The sequence below is a fragment of the Primulina huaijiensis genome, chromosome 5 (genome assembly GCF_012295235.1).
Source record: "Primulina huaijiensis isolate GDHJ02 chromosome 5, ASM1229523v2, whole genome shotgun sequence".
In the NCBI taxonomy this organism is placed as follows: Eukaryota; Viridiplantae; Streptophyta; class Magnoliopsida; order Lamiales; family Gesneriaceae; genus Primulina; species Primulina huaijiensis.
This window is the reverse complement of record NC_133310.1, coordinates 18,589,019-18,604,863: the sequence shown is the minus strand read 5'-3', so window position 1 is coordinate 18,604,863 and position 15,845 is coordinate 18,589,019. Positions and strand designations below refer to the sequence as shown.

The window sequence follows — 15,845 nt, the reverse complement described above, 5'->3', positions numbered from 1 at the left end:
AACAGTATACTTATTCATTAAAGTTCAATGTTATGTGACGATACGATAAACAATCATTTCAGACACTAAAATAATGCATTATGAGGTCGGTTAGATGATTACTACTAGTGTTCACTTAAAGGATGGTTTGAATATTAGCTTCAAAATACACTCAATATCGTTCTAATTCATAAATCAGCAAACCAAACTACTCATACTTTAGCTAATGCAATTGGTTCTTGAACCGATTGAGAAGACCGAATTATACCTTCGTCTTCCTTTATTGCTCAGGTAAATTGTATCTGATCTTATGTAATGATATATTTATGATTATGCTTAAAAAAAAAATAAAAAAAGACTTGCTAGTAAAGACCTCGGAGAATATGTACTACGATAAGAGCTGATAATAGTACAGTTGTCAAAGTCGAAATAAAACAAGAAACGGCCTTCGAAATACAGAACATTTTCTTTAAAAAAAAAAAAAAGAGTACAGAACAACAATTAGGAAAGTTCTTTTCTAAATCAACCAAATTCTTCATCAGTCTATCCACCCCCTCCTGCTTCTTTCTTGTCTGAAAATGGATCGTAAAGCCAAAATTTAACATATCATCTACGTCAAACTACACGACGTGTGCTGTTATCGTACAATATGCGTAGATATTTTTGGAACAAAGAAAGATCTAAAACATGTATATAAATTCTTGAAATGACAAATCTAAAAAAATAACAAGTAATGAACAACTCGATGGATCACAAGCTGCAGAAACAGCATTCTCAGCATAAAATAACTTCACTCTCTGAGTAACATTGCTATTGCATAATGTGCAACAAATCCACCACTTATCCTCCGCTTCACATTGCTGCTTACAACAAATATTTGCTACACTGCAAATACATGTTTTACATCTTCAACCTACTCTAATGCAACACAAACAACAAGAAACGCCATACCAGTCAAAAATCCACGTATTATGACAGACGCTCGTCATGCCACTTGGTGGTTAGTCTACAAGTCCAGATATATTTGCCATCCCCAAATCTCATTGGGCTCCTACCCTGCGAGAGAATAGCATATGGAAACATGTTATCATTCACTCAGGACATGACTCTGGATGCCATTTCAAAAAAATTATCCAAGTTGGGAACCAAGTTACTTCGAAAAATGTAAGCTGTGAAACAAATAGAACAGCCTTCTTTTGGAGTCGAAATGTCAGTGTCTCAGAGTTGCAAAGCCAAATCAGGCTGCTGCGACTCAACCAGGCCACCTGAAGAGGGATTTTTACCGGGAGACCCTGGTGACTGAAAACCAACGTTTAAATCAGGGGGAAGGGACTCCAACATCTGTTTTGAGTTAGGAGGAAAAGGTGGAAACGCCATTGGTTGGTTTTGAAAGTTCACATCATTTCCAACTCTCATAGTTTGTGGGCCGCCTCGAGATACAAAAACATTGAATGGAAAATTGTTTCTATCTGGCCGATAGTGGATTACAGAAGCTGGGGACTCTTCACGAAATCGTGATCCTTGAGAATGCATATCACGGGTAGAAATGTTGAGGAAATTAGCATGTTGGTTCTTGAAAGGATTAGTGTGTTCAACAACTGGTCTAAATCCACCGGCTCCAACAGACCTCGGTGCATGAGAGACAGCTGTGATAGTGTTATTCAAATTATCTTTATCCGGATCTGGAGATAAAACGCTTGGAGCATCAGTGGAAGGTTGATAAAACGATTTTTGTTGATTTTGAGATTTTTCAGCCAGCATTCTCATCAGATGAACAGGGTCACTAAGACCCTGTCCTTGTTCCTGGGGATAATACCCTACTCCTTTTGCCAAATTAGAGGATGAACTCGCAATTGTATTGCCATTGATCCTATCACCACCAACTTTGCCATTAGGCAATCCTCCAACAGCAATTTCTTTAATATCAGGCTGCTTAACAGATCCAGAAGATGTGAAGTTGACGTTTCTTGAAGGGAAGATTGACCTCGTAACTTCCACTTCTGAACCCTTCGAAACATGCCCTTGACCGATAAAATCAACTACATTTTTATTGAATAAAGGCGGTCCATTCAATTCAACCTGTTTCTCAGATTCGCCAGCATTCTTGGATCTTGATTTTTCATGGTGGCGATTAAGATTAGAAGTACTAGGTTTGCTACAAGGATCTAAAAAGAAAGATGCTTTTACTTCTGAAACATTCTCCCTATCTGGTTGTGACTTCATTGGAAAAGTGATAGGAGCAGAAGCTGATCTGATTTTGGTAGGACCAACAGACTGCGGATTCTTCTCTATGAAAGGCATAGTTCCCTGGATTTCCTTGGAAGAAATTGAAACAGTAGGAATCTTCTCAAACTTCCTAGTATCATCAGGTAATTTTTTCGTGAAAAATGGTGGCTCCTTCACAACGCAATTTTCCAGCATTAATACAGGAGTTGAAAGTGGCTCATACTCTCCCACCCAACCCCATCCGTACTTTACTTCTTGAGGCAGTGCTTGTTCAATTCTCTTGGAAGAAATTTTCCAGGCAACAGGTCCGAGAGCAGCAGCAAAGCGAGCCAGGCTTCTAGCATACGAATGCTCAGCATAAGCCCCAACCTGAGGAAAACTGCAACCATTGAGAAAGAAAATCCCAAATAAGAAACAGCAAGATACACATTCCAAAACTATGTACCGGAACCAGCTGCTTGCTTTCTCCATCAAAAGTTGAGAATAGAGATTCCGAGCAGGCCAAAGGATTAGTTAAAGAAATGTCATAAGTCGCACGACGGTTTTCTTCATGTGCTGATAATTTTCTACCAGGTTTAGACAGCGAACTGTTTCCTGCAAAGAGAAGGCTGACAAGTTAAACGTACTAATTACCCACTAAAAAATTCATTTTGCTGTCAGTGAAACCACAACAAGCACATATGAAAGGAAAAAAGTTTGTTTCCTCGAGAATTTAGTACGTGAAAGAGAGGTTTTCAACAGTGCATTACTGAACCATAGAAAATCAGTTAGAAACACTTTTTTAAAAAAAAGAAATTGAAAAACTGACAGATATGTGAGTTTTGAGTTAACCAGCCAAACTCTGTCCTAACAGAAGTCGAGGAATACCTGGCAGTAATGCTTCTCCCTTGTCAAGATTGTTGTGATTTGAGAATGAGTTTCTCTCGACAAGTCGATCAACACTGCAAGGTCTTGAAGATCCAACAGCTAGGATCGCATTTGAGACTTGGTGAATATCTACCGCAGCCCCAAGAGTGACTCCATATGAGAAATCAGAGCCGAGAGAGTCTTGCACAGTCTGGCTAACTGGGATGTTTACTTGTCTATTTAGAATGGAGCTAGATCTTATATTCTGCTCACACTTGCTCTCCTTTTCTGAACTGCGACTATCCAAACATAACTCATAAAATTTCCTTTTCGCCAGCTCATGCATGCCGCGTGCCTTTCGCAAGTGAATAAATAAATCAACAATCGCTCAAACAAATCGGAATAGCCAAGAAGGAAAGTGCAGGCTTTTTACCTGCTTGTAGTATATGGTATCGGGCGCATTGTATTGCATTGCATTTGAGCATATGAGATAAACATCACTCTGCACGACCGCATGCACGAAATTCAAAAATAGCATTTTATAGTTCTTGCCAGTCATAATATTAGCTTATGGTATTCAAAATTACAGGTACCAAATTGCACAAGAGGTGTTTTGAGTCAATATTGCACAAGAAGTGTTTTGAGCACACTTCAAAATGAAGACAATGAGCCAGCAATGAAAGAATATTAACATTCAAATGTCAAAGTGGAAAAAATATTAGCCAGCCACAACTGGATATCAGAAAGACTAAAAGTGGACCCAGAACAAAGATAACTACAATATTCTATGATAACACGTTTCAGAATAACACGGTGAGACAAGTATTTAAAAAATACTGTACCAATCAGAGCAGTCAGATTCAACCTTTCTTTCACAGAGTTCTAAAAACAATTGTTCAGTGTCCAACTAGGAGCTTCGGATATTAGATTTGAAGTGACTAACTCGTGTCGATCTTCAGATATGATAATCAAAAAATTTAGCAAAACCCATGTTGTCTTCAAAGGCATTGGGTGATTTACCGAATGTCGCCTGCTACGGTGCTACCACAAGCACAACTTGAATTCAATGGCAAAGCTACTACACACAATCATTTAAGTACCTTGAAATTTTAAGCCACCTACATCTTTTCTATAGTTGTTTTTAATATGCACCAGGATCTATCGTTGCCATTACTCAATTAATCCAGCCATACACGGGAAAATGACGATTATGTCTGAAAATGCTGCCAATTTTTTAAGCTAAAATATTGTGAAGCTCGACCCTGATTCCATAATATATATCAACATAACTATGCATGCAGGTAAGATATCAGAACAAAAACATTTGAATGAAGATTTTACAACAGCGGAACAACTAAATACACTAACATGACAAATTCAAGCATTGGTACAGGAAGAAGAAGTCAAACATTAACGCAGCAAACCCCAAAAACTACCATGATTTACAAGAACTAAAAAAAGAAAATTAATATATAAAAAAAACAAATAAAAGTACTTCACCATACATCATATATTGGACAGTAACAAGGACCAAGCCCACACTGAGAGAAACTAAACTCACCTCAATTTGTTCCAAAGTCGTATATAACCCATTGCTCAGCTTGTTCCTCACAGTACCAAAGTCCATAGGATTCTTTATCACTCCGTGATAATCGGGAAGCTATACAAAACACCAACCAACCACTTAAGAAATTTTAACCTTGACAAGCTAAACTTAAGCCACACATTATCGCTATTACCTCTTCAGGATCAACAGGTTCTGCAAAGACACCATAAATATCTTTCCTGCTCGAAAATCAAACAAAACACTTCAAAATTTAAATTTTAAAAAGAAAATTCATTCGCATGCAATCTAATCAGTCAATTTATATATAACACGTACCTTTGAATTATGTTCAAAATCAACTCCAATGTCTTCTTGTCAGGCAACGGTAGCCCAGATGGAGCAGCCCTTGTCTGTGGCCCTGAACCATAATAATCATTTAAATTCAACAAATATCCGACCTATAGCATCAAAAAACTAAAATATGGGAACTCATTAAAAAGCCATCACAAATATAAAAAAAAACAGGCCTGGAGCCAAGATTTTGGCTTTGAATTCTGACTTCCTTTCCCAGACCTGTCAAAACCAAAGAACTCATTCAAACTTTCAAAAATAACACGAAACCCAAAAATGACGAGATATTCAAAATAAAAAACAAACTTATAAACGACTACTCCATTTATACACAACCCCATTCCACCTCACTCCGTAATCTAGGAGAAACGAACAGAGACGGCGTGTTTATATGGCATGCGTGTGTGTATGAGTGCACTTCTATCACATTGGATGTGTGTGAGTGTGACGCCGCAAGAAAGAAAGGTGTGAATGAGAGAGATGGTGGCGTAATTACATTCCGTGAGGGTTAGTTTATTTTGACAGTTACATATCCATACATATACACGCAAAGAAAAACAACTATGCCCCTCATTCGCCAACAAACACGCGGCTATACATACACCCACACCTCAATCTATAGACCCTTCTCTCATAACATACTATAAATATATGCCCATAAAAATAACAAAATCACTTCCCAGTAGTTTCAATAGATTTGTTTTCTTTTTTACTTTATTACCATTTTCGCAAGTTTCCATTCAAGAATGAAATGATGGTCACCTCTACACGGTCGTCGTTACAGTTATCCCCGTAGCTGGCGTCACCATTTTCGTCATCAGTCCCCTCGTTCATTTTACGCTTTTTAGACGGAAGGTCAACGTCGGAAGAGAACGACGATGACGGGCTCGCAGGGTGGTTCACGCGCCGCCCAGGGCGGCCCGGCTTAGGACCTGCTGACTCTGGTTGGGCGCCGCCGCCAGTGCCCTTGCCTTCCACCTTGAGCAATAGCTTGAGCTCCTTCTCTCTCCTCTGCTGGTCCTCGTCATCCTCGAAGAGCCCTAATTCGTCGAAGTAATCGTCAAGCTCGAACATGTACTTCACACTCCGACGGCGGTTGCTCCGCCTAGGCTCCCTTTGCGACGGGGGCGTGCCGCGGCCTCCGGGATCTACCTTTGCTGGCCTACCTTTCTTCTTCCTCGCGATGTGGCCCATCTCTTTCGGGATTTTTGCTACTTTGCACCTTTCTCTCTCTACACCAAACCCTCGGCTTCTCTCCCCTCGCCGGATGAAATCTGATTTGCTTCGGGTGCCTTAGAATTCCCTTCGGCTAACATCGACCGTGCCTAGGTCAATACCTGAGGCTTGGGTGTTCTTTCATAGTGGGGTCTGGTCCCATCCGTAATGAATTTTGCACGGCCTCACTTGTCAATCATTAATGATATCAAAGGAGAAATTTTATAGATGGAAAAAATTATTTTTTATGTTATAAATTTTTTTTTTATTATGGATATCCGTAAGGTTGATTAGTCTCATAAATAAAGATTCGTGAGATCATTTCACAAGAGATATTTTCAGAATTTATAATAATAATTATTAATAGATTGAAATGATTTATAAAATTTTGTTACATTTTTAAATTATTATTTAAATAAAAATGATATAATTATATTAAATATGTGATTTGTATATGTTTTTAAAAAATATTAGATATTATAATTATGATTAAATTATATAAAAAAAATATTATGTATCTAAATGAATTGGATATTTTTGTAAAATATAATTGGTGTCACAAAATCGAAATACTAAAACATCAGCATTTATATATAGTATAGATTTGCATTTAACTACTCAGTAAGATGGGACTATTTTACTCGGCAATCGACATATTTAAGGGTGAGATGAAGTTTGTGATGATATCAAATAATTTTATCTCGTATTCTTATAATGGTGAAAACATATTGTTATTGAAATATTAATTTTTTTGTTTCATTAGATAACTTTGTATTTAAAAAAAAATTTGTACATAATTAAAAAAAATAATTATAACTACACATAATTAAATTTTAAATCTTATGATCAATTAAAAAAATAACCATAAATAAAAATGATACATAATTAAAAATTAGACTACATATTGGAGAATGTTAATTAAATTGTACCGAAGAATGTGTAAAGAAAAATATTAAATATTGTGTGTGTAAAATTGTGTGAAAGAAATTAGAAAGTATGCATAAAATGAAGAAAGAATGTGATTTGTTTATAGACAAATGGTTAGATTTTATAAAATGTATTAGTTGGTATTTTTATATTTTTTATTTAATATAAATTTTTTGGATTTTTTTTACAATTTTTAATGCATTAATTTAAAATCTTTTTTAATATATTAAAAATTAATAGTGATAATATTTAAGAAAACGGGTGAAAATAGGGGTGGGAACTACGGTATCGTATACCGTACCGTAAATATCGGTATGAAAAAATTCCATACCGATACCGATACCGGAAATTCGGTATACCGTACATTCGGTATATCGAATTTTTGATTTTTAAAAAGTTCATACCGGATACTGTACCGACACCAAAAATTTTGTCGGTATACCCAGACATTTTTTCGGTATATCGAACTTAAATTTTAAAAATAATAATAATAAAAAATTATTTTCGGTATTTCGGTATATACCGAAATACGGAAAAAAATAATTCCGTTCATACCGTATCGAAATTTTCGGTATATCGATTTTTTCGATAATTTCGGTATTTTTTTTCGGTACGGTTTTTTGGTATTTTTTCCCACCTCTAGGTGAAAACTTGATCGCGGATGAGGATCACCCTCTTTATCGCACGTGGAAACATCCAAGTGTGATATCATCGGCCATTGGAGGCCGAGGACTAAAGCTTGCACTTCGTAGCTCCTGTACATGCCCTGACTCGATGAGTCTGATGTCTATATTGATGAAATACGGTTCAGTCGATGCTAGCGAAGGGGGCACTGCCCCCTTCCATTAATTCCTTGACACGTGTCAAGGAATTTTCTTTTTTTAATTGCACAAACCTTCTCAACCCCTTCCAGTAATATTTTGACACATGTCAAGGAAAATTTTTTTTTTAAATTCCACGAACCATGGTTGAGTTATTTCAAATCTGGGCTATTCTATCTCCCCGTGGTTTTTCATTTCGAAATCTTCAATTCTTCTCTCTTCCCCTCTTCCCTCTCGGAATCCACTGTTCATCTTTCACAGCAGGGAAACGAGCTCCTCTCATTGAAGCAGGTAAGATGAGGCTTTTTCACGCCACTGCACATTTGTTTTTGTATAATGAAGATAAATATGTTTGTTTCTTGTAATATGGGATTTGGTGAATGAAGAATTTCTGTGAAATTCAAGTTATGTGTGTTTGTTCATGGTAATATGGGATTTGTTACTTTTTATTTATGTGAAATTCTAGATAATGGAAAATGATTCTTATTTTGTTTTTCGTAAATATTATATTTCTTGACTCGAAAATGTGGAAAATGTGGTAAACCGAGAAACTGTCTCTTTGTTCATCTGTTGTTCACCCCAAATAACAAAAACGGAATTATGTAATTAGAAAACAACAATGAGGGAAAGGGGGCCGAACTTTTTAATTTATGCATGAAAGTAGAAATCTTGGTGTGGAAACAGCAGCTGCAAATTAATCAACAAATCTGTTGGATACTCCAACACTTCCAATTGTATCAATTTTGTGAAACTGTATTTGATGTTTGGGAATATGGCCGTGAATGTGAGATGAGGTTGAAAATAAATTATAAGACCTGTTGAAAATGCTTTTTTGACTCGAAAATGTGGTAAACCGAGAAACTCACTGAAAATGTGGAACTTCTGACATTAAACTATACCTTATGAACATTGGCCAAAGTAACAAGGCTCTCAAGTCTAGACTCTTTGTGTGTGTATGTGCGGTATGAGAGTGTATATCTGTAAAAAAAAATAAAATAATTTGATTGTAACATGTGTGTATTCTTATATACATGTTTGTGCAAAAAGATTTTGTGTATCGATAAATAATCTTTATTATTAACATAGAGTAGTTTGATTGCTTGGCCAAAACTAGTGTATGGATCTATGTTTGATACGATGAAAGATTCAACATTTTGCCCAATACTTATTTTGAAGTTTTATTTATAAGATGTGCATTATATAAGATCTGAAATATATGTAGTGACTCTCTATTTTTTGTTACAGTAAAACAAAAAAACCCTTTGGCATACCATTATTTTCGTTTATGGTGAGAGCCTTCGTTATTTAAATTTTTTCTGTTAATTATATTAATTATTTAGTGTAAAATTTGTAATGTTCTTTATTTTTTCTTGTGATATAGGGGAAAACATATATAGTTTTCATTGGGCGTAAACCTGGTGTATATGAGACTTGGGAAGAGGCACAAAAACAAGTTAATAAATTTAGCGGTGCGTCTCACAGGTCATTCTCCTCTAAGGATGATGCATTAAAAGCTTTTGGTTCGTATATGGACAATCAAGTTGCAGCTTCTTCCTCTACTCCTAGTGCTGAAAGAACATCGTACGCACCTTCTAGTACAAGTGCAAATGCAAGTGCAAGTGTCACTCAAGCAGAAAAGATAGTTAAATTGGAAGTTGCACTTGCAAATTTAGTAGAGATGATGGAGGAGATAAAAAAACAAATTGAATCTCTGAAAATTAATAGTGATGATTAGATATTTTTTTCTCAATGCATTCTCTCATTTACATCTTACAACTACTTGGATTGTTGTGTTTTTCTTCTGTGTACTGTATGGGGAAATTGTGAAACTTTTCTAGAGTTGTGAATTGGATTTGTACTTTTTTTATTAGCTGGAAATAGTTGGAAGAGTTGTGAATTGGATTAGTACCTTTCAAGCATCAATGCTAGTCAGATAACCAGCCTACAATCTAATTTAAATTGCGTTAAGTTTTAGAATTTTTACTTAGATCATATGCTGTTTAAAAAGTCATATCTGTGTCTAAATATCCCAACATTGTTATATTTGATAACCTTAAGTTGTAAAAGACATTTTCACAGAAAAGTGCTCTAAATCAATTCGAATTCATAAGTGGTGTGTACGATCTTTCATGCCTTAAAATGGAAGATATTAAAGAAAATATTAAGTGAACTGCCAATCGTGAAAATTATTTTTCATCTTATTAACAGTCATATAAACATCAATTTTAAAAACTTAACTTTGCTTGATCTAAATATACCATTATAACAACATATGAGCAAATGTCATGGACACAATGATGGAGTCGAGCTAATCCCAACCACTGGCGACGACATGACCATAGTTGTACTCATAAGCAGTCGAATGGGCACCGAATGAATAAGCAACAGGTGAAGGGTAGTCCGTAGCTTGAGGAATAGGACCAGTCGAGTCTAAATAATAATCATTATACACATCGGTATCATCAAGTCAAAGACAAAAATGAAAAAAGGGCTTGCAATATGTTCAAAGAAACCACTACTAGCATTGTCTGCATAAATATTAAGAAACATTGTCTTGGTGTGCAAATACATAGATATAAAAATACAGGAAACAATACATGGCCATGGCCATGAGTTGCAACATGGTACTACTGAAACTATTGTCTTGTCTTGCCGTGAAGTTACAGAAACAAAAGAACATGGGACCAAAAGATGACACTACCGAAACTTTGGGCAAGCACAAAAGGTCTTCCTTCAATTACCACGTCCCTGAACAATATTAAAACATTAATGAGAAATAATTTATAAAAAAGTTAATTTTTAAAGACAAAATGTCTTACTTGTGATGAATGAGGACCCCCAAACTTATAAGAAAATAAATTCATTTGATCACCTAAATAGATGTTTGCATTACGCTCTTGTATCTTAAACAGAAAAAAAATATAAAACATATAAACATATTTATGTTCAATAGTGAATGTTTTTTTTTTTCAAAAAAAAAATTACCATTATATTTGGCGACTGAATAAAATGTTGAGTGTGTCCAAATGTGGAAGGAAATTGCGATAATGTGAGATTTGATTGTTGTTGTGATGAAATTCCATAGCTCATTTCTCGTGTGTTGGTGGTTTTTTGTGAACTTTGTCACTTTTTTTTTATCAGGTGCAAACATCTCATGGTTATGCTCTTCAAAAAATCTACTCACCCGCCATTCACACCGTTTTTCCCTTGTAATCTTCAATTTGGCTTTACATTGTGTTCTAATGACCGGCTTTTGATAAATTGGAATCCTTTTACTAGAACATTTCTCATCTTTTAAACCTTCACAGAACAATGAAATTCTTTTGATTGAAGTTCATTGGTATGAGAAAAATATCGTTGATCTCCCTTCCTCGCACTAAATCCCTTGGCATGCACATATTGACAATACAATAAATAAGCATCTTCAACGCTATTCACAACCTGCCCCACTTTCAATTTACTCTCCAAAACATGGACAAAAGAGTTTTAATTTGGTACCTCAACATTTTCAGCTTCTTGATTGTTATCTCCTTCCTCATCTTCAAGTGACAGTTGATTGTTATCTTCCATTTTCAAGCAATAAACCAACTGTATCAATTAAAAAACAACAAAATGAATTTAAGTATTTTCGAGTCAATTAATAAAATCTTTAGGCAAAACAAAATAAGAATCATTTTCCATTATCTTGTATTTCATAGAACTAAGAAGCTCCAAATCCCATATAACCATGAACAAACACATATATCTTGAATTTCACAGAAATAAGAAGCACCAAATCCCATATTACAAGAAACAAATGTTGGGGAAAACCCATAGACCGCAGAATCCATCATGATAAATCATTAAGAATTTGACTGAAAACTTAAGCGGAAGCGTACCTGAAGCCATAATCCTGAATTCTTTAGAACGTGCCTTGATCTGCCAGATCTACGCGCTCTTTCTTTGAGAGAATCCTTTAATTTTCTCTTCAGATCTTTTTTCTTAATGGGAGAGAGAATAGTGAAAGTGATAACGCGAGATCTGGGGACCATGACCCATATATATAGATAATATTATCATTATCTTCTGATATTTCTGTTTTAGCCCATCATAAAAACAGAAATTACACTTATGTTTCTACACATTAAAGGCCCAACAACCTATCAGATACATTAAAGTCCAATAACCCGAAACCTTATTTGATCACTTTATTTTGGGCTTAACTTAACAGACAACCCACACACATAATTATTCACATATAAGCACATATAAATTAAAATTGATCCAACAACAAACACATTTATCTCCATTATACAAAAACAAATGTGCAATTGGTATGCCTCTTTGTTACTTTCAACTTCAGATGTTCTATGTGCTAAGATGGAGGGTAAGATCCTAGTGGTGAAAATTGACACAGAAAAATATTCCAGTTTTTCAAATGAGTACAGTATAAAGGCGTTACCAACAATCATTCTGTTTGTGAATGGAAAACCAGTTGATCGCTTTGTATGTAGCATTTTAGTTACCTTAGTATTCTTCAAATATATGCTTGATGCTTGCAATATTTAGCTCTATTTTATTAGATTATTGAATATTGACCAAGCCAGAGAAAAGAAGTGAAAGATTGACGCAAACTACAAGAAAAATTTCTTTTATCCTATAGATTTCAGATTGTCTTGGATCCAAGTGTCAAAATTATAACTATCTGGTTTGATATGTGTACGTGGATTAACACCTATATTCTTCATTCACCAAATCCCATATTACAAGAAACAAACATATTTATCTTCATTATACAAAAACAAATGTGCAGTGGCGTGAAAAAGCCTCATCTTACCTGCTTCAATGAGAGGAGCTCGTTTCCCTGCTGTGAAAGATGAACAGTGGATTCCGAGAGGGAAGAGGGGAAGAGAGAAGAATTGAAGATTTCGAAATGAAAAACCACGGGAGAGATAGAATAGCCCAGATTTGAAATAACTCAACCATGGTTCGTGGAATTTTAAAAAAAAATTTCCTTGACACGTGTCAAAATATTACTGGAAGGGGTTGAGAAGGTTTGTGCAATTTTTTTAAAAAAATTCCTTGACACATGTCAAGGAATTAATGGAAGGGGGCAGTGCCCCCTTCGCTAGCATCGACTGAACCGATGAAATACCACTCAAGCAATCTATTTCGATTGACAATGTACCAGCCAAATTCGGAATTCATAAATGTGCCCCTTTTGTGTATTTTGAGTTACAAAGTCAATATACTTTTTATATCTGGTAAATAGAGAGTTAAAGGATCCAAACTAAATTAAACAGTATCAGGCTTGAGCTTGGCTCGTTTTCATGAAGATGCATAAACTTCAAACATGAACATTTTCGTAAACCTTTTTATGATGCATGAATTTTAAATAAAATATTTTCATAATGATGCATCAATTTTAAACATAAACATTTTCATGACATGCACACATAAACCTTAACTTTTCCCTTTTTCCTCCACATGACATAACATAAAACCTTTAAACATGATCATAAACATTTTTCCTTTTCCTTTTCCTTTGTTGAATTCAGATCGTTAATTGTGACTTTCCTCAAACCTCAAAAAGTCGATGTATCCATCTACATGTAACCACAGTACTTGGCGGCGGGGACATCAGCGACACTCTCACCGGTCAACTGAGCCTTGGCCTATCCTCTTTCGAATAGAAATACGATCGTCTGAGCTCTCTCTGGGGCCTTTTCCCATAAATGGGCTCCCTCTGGGGCCTTCTCCCCTCACGATATTCTCATTCTTACCTCAAACCTCATGACCTCAAATCCTCAATGGTGTCACGGGAAATACGATCGTCGGGCTCCCACTGGGACCATAACCCTCATGATATCTCCACATAACATCATTACAGTCACAATTACTTCACTTCCTTCAACGTTTTACATTTCCATCACTTTAAAAAAATCATGCATAACGTATAATTTTGTTTTTGAAACCAAGCATGCAACATGTCTTTTAAATGTCTTCCTTAAATCATGAAAATCTCATAGACATTTAAAAATCATAATTTAATCATGAACATTTCATAAATATTTAAAAATAATCATTTTATTCTCAAAACATTTAAAATAATATTTTGACATATTAAATCATAAACATATAAAATTCCCTAAACATGTAAAATATCCTTTTAACATATAAAATCTCATAAACGTTTAAAATATCATTTTAACATATAAAATTCCATAAACATCCATAACTATAGAAAATAATCATATTAGCACATAAAACAACATTCAGGGCACTGCCATGACGTTTACTAATTTTAAGGTGTAAAAAGATCGTTTTACCCCTGGACGTAAAATTTCCCGTTTTTGACATTTTCTTAATTTCATTGACTCTAACATGTCTCAAATACTTATTTAAGCTTACATGAATTTTTTCATATTTTTATTTGGCTTAAATCGATGACTTTTAATTTAATCTTCAAATGTGACGTATTAATACGTTTTAATTCCGAATTAAACCAAACCTTAATATAAAATTCTCAAATTAAAAACTTAGACTTTTAATAATTATTTAAGCTTAAATATGATTTTTCATAATTTTATAAAGCTTAAAACTAGGCGTTTTAATTAACTCGCTAATTAGCGTTCCGTGCGGCGGTAAAAACTCGAATAAATCCAAAACTCGTTATTTTGATCCCAAATTTTAAACATAGCATTTTTATTATTTATTCTACCCTTTCAAGTCATGAGCCACCCCCGTGGACCCATGGATTCAATTTTTGTTCTAAAATTCGAAATATTGACCACTAATCAAAACCACCGAGCCATCTCTCAATTTACTCGAGCCACGCCTGAGCCACCTTGAGCCAAATCCTATCCAACCCACCTAGGGACCCTACTGACCAAGCCCAACCCAAAGAACAAGCCCCTAAGTCGCTCAAACTCTCCTGGATAGCAGCACCAAATTCTGATGTGTGTGGGCGTGTGTTTCCCTTGATAAATAAGACTCCCACCTAGTCTAGGACCCTTCCATCCCTTAACCACTTGACCCCTCATGACCCTAACCTTCCCTGGACCATGCTCAGACCAAGCCCAGACCAACCCAAGCCCCTGGACGCGAGCAGCGCACCCCCTGAACACAGCAGCAGCCTGCACGCAACTTGTTGCCCAAAGCTTCCCTCATGTTTTCTGTCTTTGGCTCGAGCCACCTCGAGCCTCCCTGCACCAACTCATGACCAGCCCCTCTAGGAACCCTCCTGGACCTATAGAACCATTGGACTCAGCCCCAAGCTTGAAAACCGAAGCCCCTCCACTTCTGCACCAGCATGGCCGAGAGACCCACAAGCACTAACACTCTTGTTTTCTTGCTTAGCCCCTTACCCAACGAGCCAGCCCATGAACCAGCTCAGGCACCTTCTTAGGACCCTAAGGACCTACCCTTGCCTAGCCCAAAGCCCCTGGCCGAGCCACAACACCCTGCATAACCTGCTGCACACCTGCGCTAATCTCTCTTGAAACTCACGGCCCTTGATCACCCCACAATAGATTTTGGTTCTAGCCTTGTTCATGTGTGTGTGCAGCTTATTGTACATGTTTCTCGGCCCTTAAAATTGTATAAAACAACCCTTAATCCATACCCTAATCATGGCAGCCCCTTAACCACAAGAATTTCATGATTTATGGATTAAATTACATGTTTTAAAACCCACCTAAGGTGCTTGTGCGAAAATAATAAGGTATAACTTGTTTTCATGCAATTTCATAAACAAATACATAATATAGTGTGATGATGAGTAAAAAGAGAATATGGCGTGCCTTTGCGTATTTAACGCACGAAAAACCGTTGACGATTGAAGAACGACGACGCGGAGCCTAGGCTGAATTTTCCTTTGAACTACCAAAGCTTTACCCTTGATTTTTGAAACTTCTCTTGAATAATTATGTGTGTATCGTGACTTTGATTTGAGA

General features: G+C 35.9%; 1 protein-coding gene across 4 annotated transcripts; it reads right to left on the bottom strand.

Annotated features, from left to right (window-relative positions):
• Positions 1–361: 361 nt before the first annotated feature.
• LOC140976787 (uncharacterized) lies at positions 362–6,363 on the bottom strand. 4 transcript variants are annotated; one of them, XR_012175318.1, is made up of 11 exons: positions 5,711–6,363; positions 5,125–5,170; positions 4,934–5,015; positions 4,791–4,836; positions 4,613–4,711; positions 3,485–3,553; positions 3,073–3,406; positions 2,651–2,799; positions 1,134–2,574; positions 931–1,035; positions 362–551 (listed from the first exon to the last, which is right to left on the bottom strand). XR_012175318.1 is itself a non-coding variant. In XM_073441097.1 (9 exons), the coding sequence occupies exons 1-9, from the start codon at positions 6,140–6,142 to the stop codon at positions 1,198–1,200; spliced, it is 2,634 nt and encodes an 877-aa protein (XP_073297198.1). In that variant the 5' UTR covers positions 6,143–6,363; the 3' UTR covers positions 713–1,197. The 4 variants fall into 4 exon arrangements, 1 of the variants encoding a protein (XP_073297198.1); XR_012175317.1 differs by having other exon boundaries at positions 931–2,574; XR_012175316.1 differs by lacking the exon at positions 362–551 and having other exon boundaries at positions 713–1,035.
• Positions 6,364–15,845: the final 9,482 nt, after the last annotated feature.